Raw genomic sequence first — 23770 nt, 5'->3', positions numbered from 1 at the left:
GCCTCAGGTGCTAGCTCTGACAGGGTGCAAAAAATCTCATAAAATAAATGAACAAAAAAAGAAAGAAATATACATTTGCCATTTATAAACAATTGCTATTTCTAAATGACAATTCCATATGGTTGCCCCCACCCCCTTAGATGTCCCTTGCCATCTGTCTGGACTTTTCCCCAGATCCCCAGTAAATCAAGCCTTTTATCCTTTATTCCAGTTTTATTGCTAAATACTCCAGTTTTGAAAGCATTTCTGTGCTTTTACTGGTAAAGTTAAAGCGTTTCCTATGCTAACAAAACATTCTCAGAACTACTGGAAAGCTGTCATGTCTACTCCCTTCCTCTCTGCAGCTGATTGGTACCAACTAATTTTTTGCATGATATTCAGCCAATGACAGCTGGATAAAATAGTATCTGCTCTGCAACTGTGCCATCCCCTGTGTATCCCCATTATTATCTGGATTTTTCAAGAATTCTTAAGCAAAGAAGTTGTTAGTTATGCTGCTGTTTGTTTGGTAGTGCTGTGTTTTACCAGCTTTCGAGGCCAGTAAAACACTTTATACACATTTATTTGTAGGATTGTTGGTACTTACTACGCTACTGATCTATGAAGATCCTAAGAAGAAATGCTGTGATAGCTTTTAAAACTTGTATTTTGTGTATGAATAACCTAGAAAGAGGCAGAACAAGGATGTGTTGGGATATTTACTTGTTACCCCTTCCCAAGAGGGACATTAGTGCTAAACTGGGTGTTAATTTGTGGCTTCCCATCTATTTAGACAAATTACATTTGATTACAGTAACAGAAGTACTTCACTTTTTGTGGAGTGGAAAATGTTTTCAGAAAAGTTACTCTCTGTGATACATGCCTATCCTTCCAGAATGTTCTTTGTACGTTACAAAAGAGATTGAGATCCTTTGAGTGGGTGCTTACATGCTACAACTGGACTTGTGAATGTGTACTAGGTCTGGTATGTGTTGAACCTTATTTGCGAGGCAGAGGTTGCCTCTCAGTAGCCTGTATGATACAGAAGATGAACAAGGCTTTGAGATAATCTACACAGTTTTTGTGATCTAGGCCCTTGACTTTGTTTTTAGTGAGAAAGCACTGTGGTCACTCCATTTGTAACAAGTGTTTGGACAGATACATTAACGGATGGAGCATTATATTCAGTGAATGGCCTGATGAGAGCGGAGTACAGTAGAGTGACTATATCCCTGGACCTGGATGTCATATCTTTAGCTATAAGCTGTACAATGACAAAGGGCTTCCTTAGTGGATAAGCGGTGATCAAACATCATTTGCTGTTGACACAGGTTCCCAAATCTCTGACTACAGGATCAACTTTCAGGGGTGTGTTGTCAATGTGATAGTTATAAGGGAAGTCATGCTTGTCAAAGGATAAAAGTATATACTTTCCAGCATTTAGTATAATTCCATAAAACACCAGCTATTTGTTTGGGAAAGGCCTTCTTGGGAGCTATTTTACAGTAGAAATATGTACTGGAAAGAAAAAGTGATGTTACCTAAAAAAAACTTTGATGGTTAATCTGATGAGACAGTCTAGGTTAGGGGTGTCCAACCTTTTGGCTTGCTGGGGCCACATTGAGTGAACAGAAATGGTCTTGGGTCCGCATATAAAATATATCATATAGTTAACTCTATTGTTGCTGCGGAAGACCACAGTCAAACTCCTGGCTGTACTGTAGGTGCATTTGAACAATGAATAAATGTAATAAATGCCTAATATTTCCCTTAAAATTCTAATTCTCATTCTAATTCTAATTCTCTAATCTAACAGTTAACTCTAACACCTTAGTTAATATATTATATGTCCCTGATATCTGGAAAATATCCCACATCATCCCACTGCACAAAGGCGGAAACTCTATTGATCTATCTAACTATCGTCCCATTGCTTTATTATCCCCTATAGCCAAAATCTTAGAAAAATGTATCCATAAACAACTCCTACATCATCTTCTCCAAAACAACCTACTTGCTAACTGTCAACATGGCTTTAGACCTTCCCACAGTACCACCACTGCTCTGCTCTCCTTCACAAACACTATTAACACCAATCGCAACCTAAACAGTCTTTCTTCTGCACTATTCATTGATTTATCGAAAGCCTTTGACATGGTAAATCACAAAATGCTCCTTCACATTCTCAGTTCTCTATCACTTGATACTAATAGCTTAGCTTGGTTTCAATCTTACCTCAACAACCGTCAACAAGCAGTACTCTGGAAAAACTCACTATCTGACCACCTTCCTATTTCCCTAGGTGTTCCTCAAGGCTCTATCTTAGGTCCACTTCTTTTTTCCATCTTTATCAATGACCTTCAATCTGCCATCCCTTTTTCTAACTGTATACAATATGCAGATGACTCCACTATTATCTGCTCAGCTACCTCTCATGCTGAACTTCAGTCTCTTACTCAAAAAGCCTTTAACACAGTTGAACAATGGTTTTCCCAACGCTGTCTCCTACTCAACCCAAAGAAAACAAAACTTCTACTTTTCTCCCCAACACGTAACCAAATCCCCCTGCAATTCTCTATCACTTCCAACAACAATACTAGTATTTCCCCTGAAACCTCCACAAAACTACATGGTATTACAACAGATAAACTCAATTTTGAAAATCACATTAACACAACTATAAAAAGTGTAAACAAAAAAATAGGAACCCTATATAGAATAAAACCATACCTTACCCCAGCCACTAGAATTACCCTAGCCAAGACACATCTTATCTCTACTTTACTATATGCAAGTCCGATTTATACCAACCTGTCCAAAAAAAACCTTAATAAACTAGTTATATCTTACAGCAACATTGCTAGATTTGCCACTGGATCTCCCTTTAGAACCCACCACTGCATGAATCTAAGACAACTTGGCTGGCTAGAACTTCCAAATCAGATCAAACTACAACTACTACTAATAGCTCACAAAACCCTGTACCAACCCACCAAAACTCCAATACTCTCTAGCATCATTTCCCCTTATTATAACCTGAAACATTTACGCTCCTCTAACAAGCTTCTGATCAACATAACTATACCTAATAACTCGGCAGCTGATGGCCTATTCTCCAACTCAGTTGGGAGACACTGGAATAAATTACCCACTGATATCACATCCCTTACTTCCCTTCCTATCTTTAAGAAAAATCTTAAATTGTACCTTAATAATAAATGGCTCTGTCCATGTATCAACCTAGACTAGCTCTCACTCCAGTTTCCTATCTTTCTTTACCTCTCCTCTTTCTCCACCCAAAAACACATTAAATGTTTACCATAATTCACCAACCATACTTATGACAGGAACTTTTCTATCCCCTCTTCTAGCTGAATGCTACTGCCCCCCCCCCATGACAGTAATTTTTTTTTCTTTCACCATGAAAATGATCTATTCCTCTACTCATCCCATTATATCTCTCACACCTCTCCTTTATTTACCCCACCTCTTTCTCAAGTTATCCTCTCTATTTTCTCAAGCTACCCTAAAGTATGGTTCTTATGGCCATCACAAAAAAAAAATTTTTTTTCAATTTGGCAATTTATTTTTTATGTGTTTAAGGATTTACCTGTCTTAATTTTTTATGTATACTATTTTTTGTGAATTCATCTTTAACTGCTTATGGATTTGACTGTCTTAATTTTTATATAGACTGATTTTTTATATTTTTTACTATGTATTACACCTGGAGCTTTTCTCCCCGGGCCTCTACTGAAAATGGACATATATCCAGTTAGACTAGCCCGGTCAACAAATGTAAAATAAAATAAATAAATAAATAAATAAATATATATATATATATATATATATATATATATATATATATTTTTTTTTTACAAATGAATAGACATTTACTACAGCACTAGCATTTCTAACTGGGAAAACCACTCCAGCAGTCCAACTACGTAAAATGTCAACATCAGCAGTCCTACAATACTATAATCCACAAAAATAACCCAACAAATTTGCAATAAAGTAAAGAATTCACATTACTGACTTAATAAAACAATTCTGAATAAGCTACAAGAGGGTCTCACCCAAACAAATAACTGGTGCCAGAAATATGGCCTCAAGCTTAATGCCAAAAAATGCATCATCATCCCCTTGAGGAGAGTGATGTCCCCACAAATTATCACATTAATAACAATGTTGTAACCATGCAATCAGTCGTATGGTACTTGGGCACCCAGGTTGATAGAAACCTGACTTTTGAACACCACGGTGTCTCCATTGTATGGAAAGCTTTTTACATGGCCCACTTCATTAGTAAGGGTATCTCATCCAGTGACAAGGAGGTCATAACATCCCTGTATTCTTCCTTTACAACAGCCATTATTGAATGCAATGCCCCTTTTGGCATGTGCCTCAGCAAAACACCCTGCCAAAAGAAAGACTACAACCATTTCTGACAAAAAAGGTCAAAGGACTAAGTTCACTTAGTTATCCAAACAGACTAAAAAGCTTCTTGTTTTCCTCTGTCTCTCACTGGCCCCTATAAATTTCATCACTGGCTTGCTTTCCAGGCTAAGAAAGATCCTGCCTTAAGATAATTCCTCTACCTCAGAAATACTGGTTATATTTAAAAAGCTCACTACAAAGACCACAGCCTTCACTGCAACATAAACATGCCACTTTGTATGGACAGGTTCTTGACACAAAAACCTTCAACTTCTGTAAAAAGCTCCTCTCATTATCAAACAATGTAGTTCAGCAACATGACAACTGGATGGCTGGATGGATAGCCATAAATGTAGTCCTTGGGTAAAGTAGCATAGCTTTCATCAAACCAGATGGAAAATCCACATACTAACCTTTCCCAGCAGGATGGCTAGGATCTAATATTGGTTACTCAAGTCTACTTGCCCAAAAAGAGGGGCCTGTTTAATTAAGCATTCCATTTGCAAAAATATATTCAGTATACATATTAAATCTCTCTCTCTCTTAAACACACACACACACACATACACACACACACACACACACACACACACACACACACACACACAAAAAAAGAAGCCCCTACTTGTAAAATAGGCAACCTCAGTAATCACATGACACCCACTCACTGAATGAAATTGTCTGGAAGCCAAAATATCTGAAAAAAAATCATAACAGAGATGGATTCATCCATGCAATTTCCCACCACCAGAAAGACCATCAATAAATCAACAAACAACTGCTCGGCAAAAAGTAAATCAATAAGAAAACCAATGCTGCATACTGGTGTAAACATATAACTTGTGTCAAACCCAGGTTAATCCATATCAAAAGATTGTTTCAGAGCTTCAGCTGTGTACAAACAACATTCTACTGAAAACTTGCTGTAATTATAACTGTAAAAAAAAAAAAAAATGTTTTTATGTTTATTCTGTGCCTCAATGATTCTCACTGTTACGAGATGTAATCTCTGCCATATTGTATGAGTACTACATCCATGATTTGCTGTCTCTCTCTCATGTATTGTATTATACTGTTTTGTGTTATTTTTGGAGCTTTTCTCCCTGGGCCTCTGCTGAAAATGGACCTGTGTGCAGTCGGACTTTCCCGGTAAACAAATGTAAAATAAAATAAAATAAATAAAAATAAACTTCCCTCCAGTCTAAAGCCATTTGACATTCAGACATTTTAATTTGTGCAGAAGTAATTCACAGACTGACAGTTTACTGGGCTGTAATGCTGACCTTCTCTTTTGAAAAAAAACAAATTCCCAGACTTTGTCAATAGCTCAAAGTATAGAGAGGATTATTTGTTATTATGTATTTATTTATTTTTGGAAAACATCTTTAAAACTGTTAAATTGATTACACACCCAGAAATACAGAAAAGGTATTGTGATATGTATACCAAAGACTGCTGCAAGAAATCAAAGTCACATTAGCACTCTATGCTTACGTCGGAACCGATGAATCATACTGTCAATTCCAAAAGAAGTAAAGTAGCTTAATAAGAAGGTTATTTACAAGGTTACATGGCAGTTTATATTGGAAATAAGTAGAGATATTAAAAAGGCTCTGTTTCTCATAATTATGCCGAAAAGTCTTCCAAGGTAAATACAACCTTCTGATTTAGTATGGAACCATACCTCTTAACCTTAGAGCAAGAAATCTGGACAAAGCGAAAAATAAAAGTGGTACACAGGCCCAAAAATTGTTATGCATTACAGACACCATTGAAACAACTGTAGCTACAAACATTATACATCACTTATAATCTTTCTATCCCATCATCAGTTAAACATTATATGGCTCATTCAGTCCTGCCTTCTTTTTCAACAAAGAAAACCATGCTATGAAATGACAAATGCATTAAAAATAATAAATAAAACACATTGCATCAACATCCTGCAACTTCCTACCTGCAAGCAACCACAGAGCTTTCACTGAAACTAGGGCTGCTTATTTCCCTACAATGACAGCTCTCCCTAATTAAGTCTAATGGTATACAATCTACCAGCATCTGGACTACCTGAAATAAATTAAATTATGGCCTGTAAATTGAAAGTACACTTTGTTTAATTAAACTATATTTCTAAGCCCCCTTATTATATCTTTTCAGTAACATCCCAATATCCATTTCCAGGTCACTTTACAAGACATTGGCAGTGGTAGACTTGGCATCATTCAGAACCCCAAAGGCCCACGCTAATACTGCTAGCATTGTCCATTAAATGTAAATATCCATCCACCGTAAATGGCAAGAAGCTATGTCTTAAAAATCTACTTCTGGCATGCGTACCCAAGTATCAGGTTTTGAAACAAAGAAACATATTCTCCACAGTCCGTAAGTCTCTGTCCTTAATAATCATCTAATGTTGCAGGTGGTGCTGTGGTAGCGTTGTCTCCTCACCGTAAGACGCTGTCCTGTTCGATTCTCAGCTAGAGCGTCTTCTGTGTGGAGACATGCGTGAATGGGCGTACCTTCGTTGAAGGTTGTGCGTCATGGCTAGCAACTCGGCATGTAAAAATCTACTGCCGATCATTAACGGACCGGAGTTCCGCTGTGGCGATCCCTAACCGGGAAAAGCCGAAAGACACAACGCAACAACTGTTGCAGCACTCCCAACACATAAGCACACACATACACACTAAAACCCCCAACATTTAAAAAAATGACATTGTGCCCACTTGATTTGCCAGTATTGATGATCCACCAAAGCTATGCTTACTGTTGTACCACATGTACCACTGCTTAGAACCCACCAATGAAAAAACAGTACTAGGTGCAAACAGTACTAGGTGCTTTTTTGTTTGTCTAAAAAAACAATACAACTTTATATGCTACAGTCCCACATAGTCAATCCACTACTGACCCATTAACCCTAGGCCGCTGTCTCATTCTTACTCCCTGGAATTGCATTACCTTGGATGACTACTTTTATTTCCTAAGCAAAAGACACAAATTGGAAGATGAGGCAAAAATCCAGACATTCTTTGAAAATCCATACAGTTAAGAGGTATGAGTTCATGTTCAAACAACACTCTCCCTGTCGGGAAAGCCGCAATTTAATGTAAGTGTACTTTTAATGTATGATATATTTGTGAGCTAACTTGTTTGTGTTCAGTAGGTAGACTGATCATTGTTAGCCTCTTTGTGCATGCGTCTCTCTCTGTCATGCACACATATACACTCATATATACATACATACATACACACACACACACACACACACACACACACTTCTTCGACTTTCACACACACAATTCTGCTTTCATGCATGCACTCACTCCGTACTTACCTGTTAACACAGGTAAGTGCTGCCCTTTTCAAAGGCAACTGCGGCAAATCCATACACGATTTCCTCTTCAGCGAGAACAGGCACACTGATTGTTCAGCGCAAAATAATGGTGTAAACACACTGACCCTTTTTTGGCACAAAAACAAAACTAGAAGGGTGCTTTGGCACATGCGCACACCGACATTAGCGTTACAGGTTATGGGAGCGGAAAACACAAAGCAAAAATGTGTTTTGGGGTATGCATACATCGATGTTGCAGTTAGAGGTTGAGGGCCGCATGGAAGAGTTAGCAGGTTGGACACGTCTGGTAGGTTATAGGTTCATAAAAAGAACTGGAGACATAAAACACTGTACTGACTGTTTACACATTAAAGATTTATAGCACAGCCTATTATTATTTTATTTATTTATTGACATTTGATTACTGGGAAGGTCCAACTGCGTAGGAGCTTATTTTTAGAAGAGTCCTGAGGAGAAAAGCGTCAAAGTATTACAAAACATTTTAAGAATAATAATTTTACAGTCTTTAAATATAATACAAAAAAACAACTAAAGTTTACATAATTACACTAAATTAGACATAATATTAAAACATTGGTTAAGAATAAGTTATATGACAATGATTTAACAGAGAAACTTTATACATCATAAGGTTTACACAAATTTTAACTTTCAGATGGTTTGATACTGCTTGGAAAAAATGTAAATGCTGTTTCTCTGATCTGCAGATGATTTTAGTATGGAATTTTTATTTTAGGTAATTATGAATTGTGGATAGTTTAGATTGATTATACTACTAAATTACAAAGTATTATATTTAACAGGAATTTGAGTCTAGTTAAGAAGTTTGATAATTCTGCAGATTATTTTTGTTGGTGTGACTGTGAAACGGAGTAAGAGCCTGGACAATAAATGAGGGTGATTCACTTACTGCAGATTACCAAGTTGACTCGCATGACTGCTGACTTGTATATGGAGAAAAAAGTGTGTAATGTAAAGCTGTTCTCAATGCGAATAATCTGAGGTGTGGTTTCAAATGCAGTGCTGTTTAGGCAAAATGGTCACATTCTTGTGAATGTGGGGATTCTGCAATGGACAGCTCATAGGGCGTAGGTATTTTTAGATGACGTGCATACTGTTACTATGTGATATAAATGGTAGTGAATATAGTTGAACCGGAGACTTAATGATAAAAGACAACTAGCTAAGTTGCAATTAATTTACAAGTTTAAAATAATAAGACTACAGTAATCAAGATATACTTACTTTAAATCACAGTGGGTAAATCTGGTTAACATAATGAAACAAAAGCAGAAATATTACTGGTCAGGAACATAAGTGCATGCTCTTCAAATGATGTAAAAATTACTCTGTAACCAACTTCTAATATATCTTTGTATCCATTTTTAACAGGTTGTAAACCCTGAGGTAAGACCAAAACAGTGCTCTATCCCAATCATAAATAAACAAACAAACAAATAAATAAATGTACTTTAATGATATATCTGTAATTAATCGTGTGGTTATGCAGCTAAGTGAAGATTATGGACAGCTGTCTGTTCATGGTAATACACATTATTCATTATTTATTTATTTACTTACATTTGTTGACTGGGAGTGTCCGATTGGACGTAGGTCTATTTTCAGAGGAGGCCCGGGGAGAAAAGCTCAACAGTTAAAATATACAGACAGTAGTTACAATGGATTTACATAGCGATTAACAATTTGATTAACATAGCAATTAATTACAAACACAGTTACAGATGAAGAACATAGTACATCAGTAGACAACTAGAATCTTTATCTGCAAAGTACATAACAGACATTAACAATTGTTACAATAAGAAGTTCCTGCTGTATAAGTAGTAGGCTTATGAGCATCCAAGCTTGCTATAATCAAGGTAGTTAGTGGGGTGGAAAGAAAGGTAGTGGTTGGATGGGGTGGGTGATATTAAGAGTGGGAGTTGCAAGGGCATAGCCAGCATGTTTTTAGGTGCGCTTTTAGTAAAGTTCTGAAGTGGGGGCATGATGGTACTGAGGTAATTGTGGGTGGGAGGGAGTTCCATAATTTGGCTATGGCGCAAGACAATAGTGCTTCACCAGCAGAGTTACTGGCTTTAGTGATCTGCAAGTGATTTTTGTTGCTGGATCTTAGTGGTCTGGTGGTGCGATAGGGTTGAAGTAGATTCTGGAGGGATGGGACATTTAGTGGATGGTTTACTAGTTTGTGGATGAGTGTGAGTTGATACCATTGAAGGAGGTGAGGGAGTTCAAGCCAGCCCAGTTCAGCAAGTGAGAGACAGTGGTGACTACGGTAGGATGCCCCTGTGGCGAATTTGGCGATTTTGTTGTAGCAGTTCTCTAGCTAGTTTAGATCGCATTGCCTTAGGTTAGTATATATTGGAGAGGCATAAAGTAGGGTGGAGATAAGGTGGGAATTTGCTACTGAAATCTTTGCTGCTTTGGTGAGAAGTTGCTTATTTCTGTATAATGCTCCTAGTTTTTTGTGGACATTTTTTATGGTCATGGATATGTGAATGTCAAATTTTAGTTTATTGTCTATTTCCACTACTAGTAATTTGGTGTGTTCTGTTGAGTGTACAGTGGTGTTGTCTTTTGCTGTGATGTTAAAGTGAGAGTTGTTTTGAGTATGTTTGGTGGGTTGGAAGATGAGTAGTTTAGCTTTGTTTGGGTAGAGTATTAATTGGGCATCAGCTAACCAAGTTTCAACAGAGGAAAAGGCTTCCTGTGTGACTTTTTGAAGTTTGGGTAGGGACTGGGCTGAGCAGATGATGGTTGAGTCATCTGCATATTGTATGAGTGTGCCATGTTTGGTGGCAGAGGCTAGATTATTGGTGAAAATAGAGAAGAGTAGGGGTCCAAGGATGGATCCTTGGGGAACCCCTATAGAGACAGACAGTTGGGGAGATGTGTCATTCTGCCATACAATGGATTGTTGGCAGTCAGACAGGTAACTCTGAAACCAGTTGGTGACTGACTAAGAGAAGGATAGGTTACTGAGGAGAGAGATGAGTTGTTTGCGTGGGACCATGTCAAATGCTTTAGATAGGTCTAGGAAAGTAACAGGGAAGAGATAGCCATTGTTTTTATGCTGACGGATAGTGTTAGTAAAGGAGAGTAAGGCAGTAGTGGTGCTATGGTTTGGTCGGGAACCATGCTGAGTATTGGAAAGGAGGTTGTTAGTAAGGAGGTAGTCTGAGACCTGAAAGTGAATGCATCTCTCTAGTATTTTGGAGAGTGGAGAGAGAATAGCTATGGGGTGGTAACTGGTTAGTTCTGTGGAGGGGCCGCCTTTGTGGAGGGGAATTATATGTGATACTTTCCATAGTGTGGGAACATGACTTTCTGACAGAGATTGGTTAATCAAGATGTATACTGGGTAGGCCACAGCATCAGCTGTGATTTGTAGGTATTCACTTGGGAGGTTGTCTGCTGCTAATTTGGTGGGCTTAAGTTTAGTTAAGAGTTTTTTTATGTTGGAGGTAGGTACAGGAGAAAAAGAGAAGGCAGTGGGGAGATTACTAGTTGAAGGTGTGGTTTGGAGGGGAGGGGGGCTGTGTTGTTTAGCTAGTGATATTATGGTTTGTGTGAAGTGTGTGTTGAATGAGGTAGCAATATTTTTGGAGGAGTGAGGGATGTTAGGAGGAGGGATACTGACTTTACCTGGCTGGAGGATGGAGTTTATGGAGGACCAGAAGTGTTTGGGGCTGTGTTGGGAGGAGTTTAAGGCAGACTGGTAGTATTGGAATTTGTCCTGTTTTATTAGCTTTTTGACTCTATTGCACAGTTCTAGGAATTTCTGTCTAGTTGAGGGGGTTTTGGTTTTGCACCAGTGCTCCCAGGCTTTATCCCGGTTTTTCCATTTCTGACTTAGTGGTTTTCTGTAGCCATGGGGAGGGTTGTGCTTTGGCACTGGAAAGTCTTATGGGGGCATGGTAATTACAGATGATCAGGAAGGTAGTATTAAAAAAATATATTATTATAGTTCTGTTATATTGTCTCACATTTCTTTATGGATAAAACTATATTCTTACAGGAAAATGTACCCTTTGGGTCATTATTATAGTTTAATTAATATATGCAGTTTGGTTAGCTCCTTTTTGTTTATGCTTATTTGGTCACTCTCCTAGGATAGGCTTATTAAACAGAAGCTAAGAAATCAAAGGCACATAGATGTATACTAGGCTAACAACTCCAGGGACCCCTTTTAAGCCTAGCTATGCATTCCAAATGTATCTTGACAGCTTTATGAATCTTAAACTTATTCTAAGGGGTATATGTGCTTGGGCTGTCAAGCATTTGCAGGCTGCCTCTGTCCATTATTAAGGATATAGCTGCCACACCAGGGGTGACTTTCCATTTCCTCATCCACTGGTCCAAGTTACACTTGAATTGGGTTAGCGAAGAACTCTGCTTTACATGGAAGAAAAGCAGCTTCTAGAGAAGGAACATTTTATGATTTTATTTTTATTTTATACTTTATCATAACATTTTATGAGGATTTCTACCTGGGACATGGTCAGATATTGGAAGTTTAGATTTTTGTATTTACATCTGGGCAGTGTGGGAGGTTTTATTTTGCTGAATTTTATTTTATGAATAGATACAAAGCCTATTGTTTTCATTATTACAGTTTATTGATGGGTTATGTGACGAGTTTTATACAATGTTTACTGTCTAGTAATTAGGCATACTCATTTTTAATTGGTTTAAAACTGTTAGGCGTATAATTCAATATTTAATGGCCAGAAGTGTAACATTAGACTGGGTTTAGTTTCAGGAGTTTTCTTAAGATTACATTAGTGGAAATAATGGGCAAAGGCGTTTTACAAGAGTTACTGGTGTGCATTAATTAGCGGCTTGTATGTATACAATATAATAAAAGACATGACTATATTTTTAATTAATTTATTTATTAATTTATTTCCAGTTTGATGACCGGGGAGGTCCACTGGGCTCAGGGAGCCTGTTTTCAGTGCAGGCCCGGGGAGAAAAGTTTCGCATTACACAGTTTAGTTACATATACAATCATGGTAAAGAAGACACAATTACAATTTAATTTCATGCTAGAGAACAGGAATAAATTCTTTGGTTACATAGTATCTAAATATTTAGGATGGCAGTGGTAACATATTGAGAGGGAGAATAAAGACTTAGAAGGAAAAGAGAAAAAAAGGTGGGATGGGTTATTTATAATATGTACAATTATGTTATTTACTATATGTACATTTATGTTAGGTTAGCTTGTAATGATATACAGTTAATGAGTTTTTATAATTATAGGTATACTATGTACTGAATATCAAACACAATGTATGCTAAATTACTGAGCTAATACAGGGATGATTTGATAGCCAAAGTAGGGAAGATTTTCACACGTTTTACCAAGATTACGGGTGAACAGTTGGATGTACAAGGTCTATCATATGATTGTCTAAAGACTGCTGTCAGGTACTAGATTGTCCGATATCAGGCTAAGGAAAAAGTGATTTAAATATCAAACTTTTATCTTACAATGATGATGCAGCATAATAACAAGCATGCATGGAATAAACAGGCTATAAGTGTGACTTCCATCAGTGGGAAATATATTTGTTCTATTAACATAAGTGAAATGTAAGGGTTTTGTGCACCACTGAAAATGTTCAATATTGGAAATTTCACTAGCTAGAACTTTGTATAATACTGTATGGTATTGCCTACACTGGGTGATATTTGTCACACTGCATTTGCTGGTTGAAACAGGACAGCTTAAGTTTTTTGTGTATGAATATTGCCATAAAATATAAAAAATATGATGTTTTTGTAAAAAGAGGGCCTATTTTGATAAGAAGTGCAAAAAGACAAACATTTATACCATAATGAATACTACTGAGTCCCACTCTACCTGTTTTGTTCAGCTAACAGAGCTCTTGCTAAAATGTTTCCAATAATTTGTCATTCATCCTTAAATTATGCCAAACCATTAGTACCTTTGCTAGCAATAAGGTGTTTTACCACACAAAGAGAGGGTAAGCACAAAATGTTCCAAAAGGTAGAATTTCACCCTCAAGTATGTTAAGTAATAAGAGGAATTATGCTACTAAGGATTATAGTAAGTATTAAAATAAGGAATTACATGAAGTACAAATGATTGCCCTACTTTGGTATCAAATAACCACAAACCTGAATGTGCTGGTAGCTCTCTGTCTGTGCCTTTCTTCCATCACCAAATGCATATGTCTTCCTGAACTGACTTTTAGGAGAAGGGCCAGACAATGTGAAAAAAACTGAAAAATAATGGGTGTCTACTGGACATAAACACACTGATAACTGAGACAAGGGGGGAGAGGGACTGGTATGGGCCATAACAAGACAAGCTCCTATGGACACGTGCTATGAAAACATTCAGTCCTCTGATTCCAATAATAGAGGATTCCTCTGGTTAAAAAACACAGTATCACACCACAAAGTATGACACTAATGTTGTATTTCATGTTTCACTGCGGATAATATCTTTTTCATGAAGGCAATAATTAAAACTGCAAACTGTACAATTCTCACAAAAAAGCACATATAACTACCAAGTATAATGTACTGCTATTCCTAAAAGGAGGAAATGACAGCAAACTGATTAGAGCTCCAATTAATGCAGAAACAGCATATTTGGCATAATCTGACCATAAGGATAAGGGTGAGGCAAAAGCACTTACTACACAGATAATTCTGAATTATTTTCTGTTGCAATAAGTTGCTACTTTGGATCAATTCACAAGAGGTGATAATAAGATTAAAACAGATTACACCCGGACAGTCGAATCTGGTTCTTGAGACAAGGAGCATCACCAGAGTCTTGTGTTGGAAGTTGATAAGCATCACCTACGTTTGGTTAATATTACCTCTACACAACACAGCAGTTATGGAGTTTGACTTTTGCTTCTTATGTGGAGATGAAACTTAGGAAAGGCAGATGGGTGAAAAGATAATTACAAGCCACCATCCGAGTGTTGCAAAGTTGAATAATGTGCTGGTAGATGAGAGTCATATCAGTGTGAATGATGTTTGTGAACATTCAACTAACAGCTATTCACAGTCATTAGTCTTCTCAGAGATTGTGGGTGCCATGTTCATCAGTGTACCTCCTTCCTGGTTATGCAGTTGTAATGAAAGACTTCAAAGGTCATACAAGAAATGATAAAGGAACATGGAGGGGTAGGACTGACAGGAACACCTTGCCAGATATGAACCCAACTAGTGGAATGTATTGGACATCATCTTGTAGACAATCCATAACCAGTACAGACACCATATTCAAACATAAGGATGCTAACACCTATGCTTGGCACCAGAGCAACTGAGGCCAAAAGTTAACAACTGACCCTGTAATTCTGCTATCAGACCTGAAGCAGTATGTTATGAACAACCAAGTCAAGATAGGCACTGAGTTATCATACAATTAACATTTTGGATAAACTGCAACATGTGACTGGGGCAGTAACTAAACAGAGCTAGGAGACCAAAACATGTAGGAGGAGTATCACAAAAATACTTAAATGATGCTTCTGCAGGGGAACAGTTCAATTTTGACCTCCAGAAATGCTTTTTCTCATATATACAAAAAGACTGAGAATGTGGAGGCTGAACAGACCCTGTTAAAAGCCTCAACAGATGAGGAAATGAAAAGAAGCTATGACATAAAGGCTGTTGGCGCTTGTCATAGCATAATTGCAGGACTTGCCGGTGTATACAGAAAGTGAAGGAAACTGAGCTTCCAAGTTAAAAAAAAAAAAACTTCTATAAAATGTATACAGAGATATACAGAGAAGTCAGCAAATACAGCAGTGGTTAAAATGAAGGCCTGGGTGTGTGACAAGTCTGGAAAAATGCCATGAAGAATAACATAAAAATTCACTGATAACTCAGAATGGAAAGGTAGGAGAATACTCAGACTGTTCCCAGCAAGACTGAAGAAATGTTGGTATTAACTTGGGGACACTTGAAAGTTGGAAGAAAAGTGGTGGACTTCTCCTCTAAGAAATCTGGACCAGAAGCCTGCTAGTGGGAATGGATCCATTTCAGATCACAGTGACCATTATTCAATTCTACTGCAAGGCTGTAGAGGTAGATGAAGTCCACCTGGAAATGTTGAATGTGCTGGAATGTACTAGACACTGTTAAGTTGTCAGGGTCAACACCCTTTTCAATACTGAGCGAAAGGCGAGAATAGTACCTGTCAACTGGCAAATTGAAGTTGTGATTCCCATTTTCAAAATGGGGACAGGAGGGTGTGTTCTGGTTAAAGATGGATTGTGATCCTAGGCCTTCCTAAGATAAATTATGCCAGGGTTCCATTACAGATATTTAGCTCTTTTGTGATTGACAATTAAGTGTGATTGCGAACGTACACAATTTATGACAGCATTTTTATAGAGGGAAGAGTGCTGACATGGTAGCCTGTACTCCCACACTCCCTCTCTACTATATACACACACATATGTATATAAGTACACACATGCATGCACATATACATATATGTAACTTCAAGATTACTCTATCTCAGGGTAAAGAAAAAATCCTGAGATATTGCAGTCTTGACCTTTGAATTACAGTAGTTGCACATCTGATTATTGATCACTAAAGCATCAGAATTAAGCTTGTTACCTGGAAAAAAAACTATCAATCAGTTGAGTCTAAGATTCAGAAGATCAGTAAGGGTTCTGTCCTGACTATATTGAACAGTGGAATGCTCTGTCCTTATAGAGACACTGCAGGTGTTGTGGGAGTTAGTCAGTGCTGAGTATGCCTGTTTTGAGAACTGGACAAGTCATATGACTGTATACCCTGGAATGTCTTATTGCAGGTGCTACAACTGTTCAGGGTCCTAAGTTCACTGATGAATGACATTTCATTTCTGTATTCAAAAACCCAGTGCTCTGTCACCATTGTCAGTGTCAAGTCATATACCTTCAAAGTCAGCACAGGACACCTCCAAAGATGTGGCTACTCTCCTGCCCTGTTCATGATATTCATGGAGATAACAAAAAGGTGCACCTAAGGTCCAAATAATATCCATACCTGTTTGTGATCTCCAGTGCACACTGGAAAAGTTTGCTGAGAGTGGCACGGCTAAGACTATAATCATTACCTGCAAAACAGTGGTCAAGGCCCGAAAAGAGTGACCTGTAGGACCTAAGGAAGGAAGGCAACAGGTTCCTTAACTGGAAGAGCTTGAATGGCTTAGGGTAATGCTCATTGCTTACTACAGAGGGATTATAGACAGCTGGAATGGAACAGTAGCATTACTACAATGATGCATGCTTACGAATGCCTGGGGAAACCAAGGGATGACATGAAGACTGCTGCTGCTAGGGACAGTAAAATCTGGTCTACACTGCTCATCTTGCTTCTACCAAGCATACCTCTCAAATTTAAAACAGATAAAATAGGTACAAAGGCTCCTGAAAAGTTAGTACTTGCAGTCAAACATCTGGACACCTAATTGGCATAAAATCTAAATACAAAGTTGCACATAACTCTTATCATTTCCAGGATTGCTGGATACTACTCAGAAGCACAAAAATCAAAAAAACTATGAGTGACAAATTATGCAAGAATACAAGCATACCCTGACAGACAATATAACACCTTTAGACTTTAATGAACAATACTGACAAAGTCTACAATACAAAGTACTTAGCTTTTTTGGGGGTCTTCTTTCTTTAAATTACTGGTGTTCCCAGTATTTTAGGTATACGGTCTGGTTTCCTGTGCACTAAATAGCTACAAAACTTTGTGATAGGGAGGAGGATTCAGAAAACCATGTGAAGTGGGAAATCGAAACAGAAAACAGAGGCATACCTTCAAATTAGTTACAGTTGAGAGATCTGCTACAAAGACATTCACCAGGACAAGTTAGACAGTGGATGTAAGGAGATAACTACAGAACTCTTACTGTCCTAAAGATGCACTGGCAGCTTATGTTCATGATGTATAAAACTGAATAAAGGCAGAATTTCACTTAATATTATGCCATTACCTTTTTCAAAGATTGTTTAGGTGCCTCATGTTCTTTAAACTGAACTATACAGTTGCTACAGATTAAGGAGGACTTACTACACATACAACATACTCTGCTAGTAAATGAGTCTTTATGAAAAACTACAAAAAATTGCAATGATTTAAAAATGGAAACAGGATTTTCTGTTTGAAACATTCCTGTGATGATGATGCAGTGTGAACCTTAAGGAGCAAACTGTATTCCAACAATAAAGCATTTTTTAAAGCTTAAAATATTTAAAGCTTAAATGGATCATTATCTACCTGGAAGCACCAAGCATTTTAGATGCAACCCAAGTTTAAAAATTTGCAAGCATTCTACAATATCACAGAGGTCAGGAAACATGTACCAGTTCAGATATTATGCATATTTTGATTCACTGTTTTAGAACACTTCAACACTTTGTACAAACAAAACTACTAAATGAGTAATGCTATTTACAAAAAAAATCTTAAAACAGCACTTTCCACTCTCCAACAATAACCCTGAAAGTGTAACATGGAAGCAATAGGTGTAGTGTGCAGGCCTTACAGTGCAGTTACTTACAGACATCAATGATGTCAGGAAAGTTGATTACATTGACTGTAATTATACCTCAAAAAATTCTAGAGTCTTCCTCTGTTGTTAAGCCAGAAGTTAAGATGTTCACATCCTTCAACAAAGAAACTGATTCAAAACATACAATATTTAATGATATATTTTACAACATCCACATGCCATTACCCCAGAAGTAAACACATTCTCAGCTCAGTGGTGGTGGTGGTGATTTCAAGTATATTTTATCAACAGTACAATGCAAGCCTGGGGTTAGAGGCTAATTAACTCATACAGTCCTTACCCAACGAAGTGACCCAAATCATACTCAAGAATCATAACTTCTAACAAAAAAAGTAGCTTTCGCCAGATGTTTTCACTCAATCTGGCCAAAATTTTCATCTCTCACAACTGTTGGCTTGTTTCAGTATTGGCTCTGTTGTCTTACTTATCCTTTGCCCATTTTTTTTCTCATGAAAATCTCTAAACTAACAGGCAATGTTATTAAATACCTGTGGTACAGGCACAGTAACCATGTAAGATGCATCCTCTAATCAGGTCAGGAATAGTCTAAGACAGGTCAGCTTAAATTCAATAGAAAAAAGCAATGCAATGCATATAGGAGGCAAAAAAATGCAGAAACATATAGACAGCTGGAGGTTGACGTATTACTGACAAATGACAAAAGAAATTTGGGGGTAGTCACAACAAGTGAATGAAAGGTATGTATGTAGTGCAAGTAACAGCAAATAGCAAAAAGGCTTGTGAAATACAGAGGTATTAAAGAAAACAAAAATTGTCTTGTTCTATACAGTTACCTGATAAGATGCCACCTGGAATACTGTGTGCAGTTATGGAGATCTCAGCTTTTTATAAAGATACATACAGGATAAAAGCAGTTCAGAAAATATTCAGAAAAAAACTCAATGTATGGTCCATAATGTAAATCATATAAAGGGAGAATGCATTTTTTAAAGAGAGAAGGTAGCAGGACATTACATGTTAAATAACTAAAAAGCACCCACCGAGTACAAGTTACATCTTGCATACAAGCAGTGTTCAAAAAATGTGAGGAAAAAAATTATACAATTCCAATCTAATCTAATGAATAAATAATGAAACAAAGAGCATACCGTGGAAGGGGACATTTGCCACTAAGTCTTTCATCTTCAACATAATGGTGCAGCACGTCCTGCGACCTTCTCAACAAAACAGAGAGAGCCATGCGTGATATGTAGCCTTCCTGAGGTGTTGTCACTTTATTGCTAAATGAAAACTGAAGCAATGTTTCAAAGCACACTTTAGAAAATTCCTCTCTCATTCTAATATCAATCTCTGCCTCTGTAAAACAAAAAAACAAAAAAAAGGAAGAAAAGGTAATAAATTACAGCAGTAACACTATATAGTTTCAAATCATAAGTAAGCATGTATACTAATATAGAATTTTGTTTGAATTTTTAATGAGAATTTTATCTTTGTACAATAGTCTCTGGTCACTATATTCAACCCAGAAACTGCTGAAACTCTGCCACAAGGTCCAAATCCCAAACATTTTCACTAACAATTTGTCTTTGTACAATATTCTCTGGTTAATACATTCAACCCAGATACTGCTGAAGCTCTGACACAAGGACCAGCTCCCAAACGTTTTCACTGATAGTTTGGTCTTTATACAATGTAAGCAAATTTAACCTGAAGAACCTTGGTTTGTATCATCATCTAGTCACATATGTGCCTGCCTGTGCTACAAATTGACTACACAGAGTTGTCGTTGTACTCTAAGAATCACTTATCAAGTTGGCCACTGGCCTTTCTCTTGACAAACAGATTACACTGTATATGCCAATTACTTAGTCTTCCTGGCTTACAGATTTCTGCATTCAGGAAATGAGAGAGAACTTGTTCAACTTGGTAATGCTCTGCTAACTGGTTTCTATTGTCTATAAACTGATTATTCTGTTATACTTTGACCTGAGGTGGGAGGTTACTGTACTAGAAAGTATTAAATATCCCCTCATTATTAACTCCTCTTTCATTCAGTCACCAGCTTTCCACACACAGCAGGTATGTGTTATGTGTCTTACATTTCTATTTTTCTAAAACTGTGTAGACCAATGAACAGACCTTGGTAGTTTGTTGCATTTGCATCAATTTCATTCAAATTGTATATGCTGTATGTATGTTGAACCTGCGCCCTTTAACAAGTATGTAATGTGAGTTTGTGGTGTGTTTATATATATATATATATATATATATATATATATATATACACACACACACACACACACACACACACACACACACACACACACACACACACACACACACACACACATAAAACACTCTTCTGAAATACATGTTAATCCCAGGAATGTTACAAAGTGATGGTTTTCCATTGTGCTTACCAGTTCAGTGCTATGTTATGAAAACTTGTTCTATACTATTCTCTATGTACATATTGTATTCTGTAGTTATCTATCAGTGTATCTCCTGCTAACCTACTTTCAGCTTACATTCATAATTTTTTTACCATCTCTCTATTCTTACATGTTCCCCATATTCTCTTGCTCTCAATAAGTATTAAGTTTATTCCCCTCAATATAATGACAGTTTAGCAGAGTTTCTTTCTTTTCCTTTCAGTGTCTCTGGTCTCTATATTCAATCGAGATACTGCTGAAGCTCTGTTACAAGGACCAGCCCCTAAACCTTTTCACTAAGAATTTTCTCTTTGTATGATGTAAGCAAATTTAACTTTAAGAACCTTGCTGTGTAATAACATCATCTCATCAAATACATGCCTGCCTGTGCTAACATTTAGTTTTTAACATTAAGGACCACTTACTACGTTGGCCACTGTCCTTTCTCTTCACAAATAGATTACACTGTATATGCCAGTTACTTAGTCTTCCTGGTGTGGCTTACAGGTTTTCTGCATTCAGGAAACTAAAGAAAACATGTTCTCCTCACTACCTCTCTGCTAACTGCTTTCTACTGCCTGTAAACTGATTACTCTCTGTTATATTTTGACCTGAGTGTGGAAGCAATCTACCCTACCCCCAAATGCCACCCACCCTCTCTTACTCTACTAGTATACTTCCTACACACCCATTACACTTGGGACTTCTTTTCCATTATCCTCCCAAACAGCCTTACTACTATCATACAAACACTCCTGTTTCTTTTTACCTTTCTCCTTCCTGTACAGCTTTGCCCTATATACATTCACAGTCACACCTATCCCTAACAGCACTTATCTATTATACATTGTTTCTACTTTTACCAAATAAGCCCTCACTTATTTCTATTTTATTTACATTCTTAATCTCTAGCTTTTAAATGGTCCATATTCCTTACATTCCAGAGAAGATACAAGGACAACCTAACTCTCTTCCTTCACAGAAATACCTTTTTCCTACCTACCCTCTATCAGCTTACAGTCTCTACTACTACATAACGTTCTATCCTGCTACTTCAATATCCTTCTTGATCCCTGCTTCTCCACTATCTGCCGGCAATAAAACACAGATCCCATTACTTAATCATGGTTATCCTCTGTTCTTCTCCTATTTCATGATGCCCCTCACCTGTACTCCAAATATAGACTGATTACCTCCATTTCAACTCCAAAACAAAATTAGTTGAAAAATACTTTCCAAAAAACAAGCATCAATAATTCCCCAACATACTAAAATCCTTCTAGGAGGAGACATTCACCCTATCAGAGTGAACATCAAGACAACTGTCTTCCACACATTGCTCTAAAACTACAATGTCAACCACCAACCCCATTCATTTAATTTTTGCTGCCATAAATGTTACAAGTATAAGAAATAAAACTGCTGAACTACATGCCTGCATTACCCAACATAAGCCCGATATTCTTGCTGTGTCTGAAACTTGGCTTAAAACCAGCATAAGTGACCATGAAATTACACCTCCCAACTTTAATATCATCCATAATGACAATATAGAGAGGAAAGTGGTGGTATTGCTTTAATATTTTCAAAAGATACTGTACTTCCCCCTACAACAAACCAGTACCAAAATTCAATTCAACAGAGCTTCTTATAATTTTCCTGAAATTAAGCAAATATAAACAAATATGCATTTCTGTTTTTTTCATCCTTACTGGTGTTGGTGTTGTGGTAGCGTTGTCGCCTCACAGTAAGACGTCATCCTGTTCGATTCTCAGCTAGAGCGTCTTCTGTGGAGACATGCGTGAATGGGCATACCTTCATTGAAGGTTGTGCGTCAGGGCCAGCAACTTGGCACGTAAAAATCTACTGCCAATCATTAGCGGACCGGAGTTCCGCTGTGGCAACCCCTAACCGGGAAAAGCTGAAAGACACAACAACTGGTGACAATACAGATATTCTGGAAGATATCCTACACTGGATAGCCATAACAAGTCCACAAGAACTACTACTACTACTAGATGATATGAATGTCAACTGGTTGGACAGAAACTCTAACTTCGCTACATCTAGTGTTAACTTATTTGGTTTCTCATAACTAATTAATAGCCCAGCACATTACAGAAAGACATCAAATTCCTTATTAGATCCTAGTATAGGACCCTAGCAAGTATACCACCTCAGGTACAACATCCGACTGTCGCAGTGTTCATCTCCCAATCTATACAACTAGATATCTCACACATCCACTTAAGCAGCATGTTTATAAAATCGTGCAGCCTTTCCAAGTTTCACCCAGAAATGTTCATTACTAAGCTATTATCTATTAACTGGAGCTTCCTAAAAATCCTCCCCTTAGACGATTCTGTAAATGAATTCAATACAACTTTCCTGAATATCCTAAACAGCATTGCACCTCCTTGAAGGGAGACTCTTAATACAAACAATGCAATTTATATATCCCAAAAATAATAGAATGCTAAAACAAGACAGAGAAAAAGCATGGAAAGAATGGAAAAAATATAAAACACCACAATATCTTGAAAACTTCAGAAAGCTTCACAATCATACTAAAAAGCAAATTAATGAAGACAAAAACTATACTATAATAACTTTCAGAATAACAGTAAACACAATCAGAAAAAAAATTCTAGACAGCTATTAAAGAAATCTTGTATCCTGGCCATAAATTCAGTCCTACTGCCTCTACCAATAACTCATCGCTTGAAACCACAATACAATTCAACTCTTATTTCATTGACAGTGTAGCATCTGTAGCCAAGGATTCCCCAATGTCTAATCCTAACCCTGTCCATCAGCTATGTATCACCACATCCACTTTCATCTTCAAACCTGTGCCCAAATACTATATAAAACTATTCAAACTCAAACCATGCTCTTACTTCATCTGGTGACCTCCCAAGTGAATACCTTAAAATAGCAGCTGACAGCATTGCCTACTCTGTCTCAATCCAGGACATGTTCTGTCTCTCTGGAAGAAATTACACG

General features: G+C 37.3%; 1 protein-coding gene across 1 annotated transcript in view; it reads right to left on the bottom strand.

Annotated features, from left to right (window-relative positions):
* MON2 (MON2 homolog, regulator of endosome-to-Golgi trafficking) overlaps nucleotides 1–23770 on the bottom strand; it is a gene marked incomplete in the record, with an annotated part of 2751369 nt that overhangs the window by 172595 nt on the left and 2555004 nt on the right. Inside the window, 1 exon segment of the mRNA XM_044088289.1 lies at nucleotides 19481–19688. Coding sequence (XP_043944224.1) covers nucleotides 19481–19688 — 208 coding nt within the window.

Source organism: Protopterus annectens, chromosome 11.part0 (assembly GCF_019279795.1).
Source record: "Protopterus annectens isolate FY-2018-M chromosome 11.part0, PAN1.0, whole genome shotgun sequence".
Taxonomy (NCBI): domain Eukaryota; kingdom Metazoa; phylum Chordata; order Ceratodontiformes; family Protopteridae; genus Protopterus; species Protopterus annectens.
The sequence above is the reverse complement of the archived record's forward strand: the minus strand, read 5'-3'. Positions and strand labels throughout refer to the sequence as shown.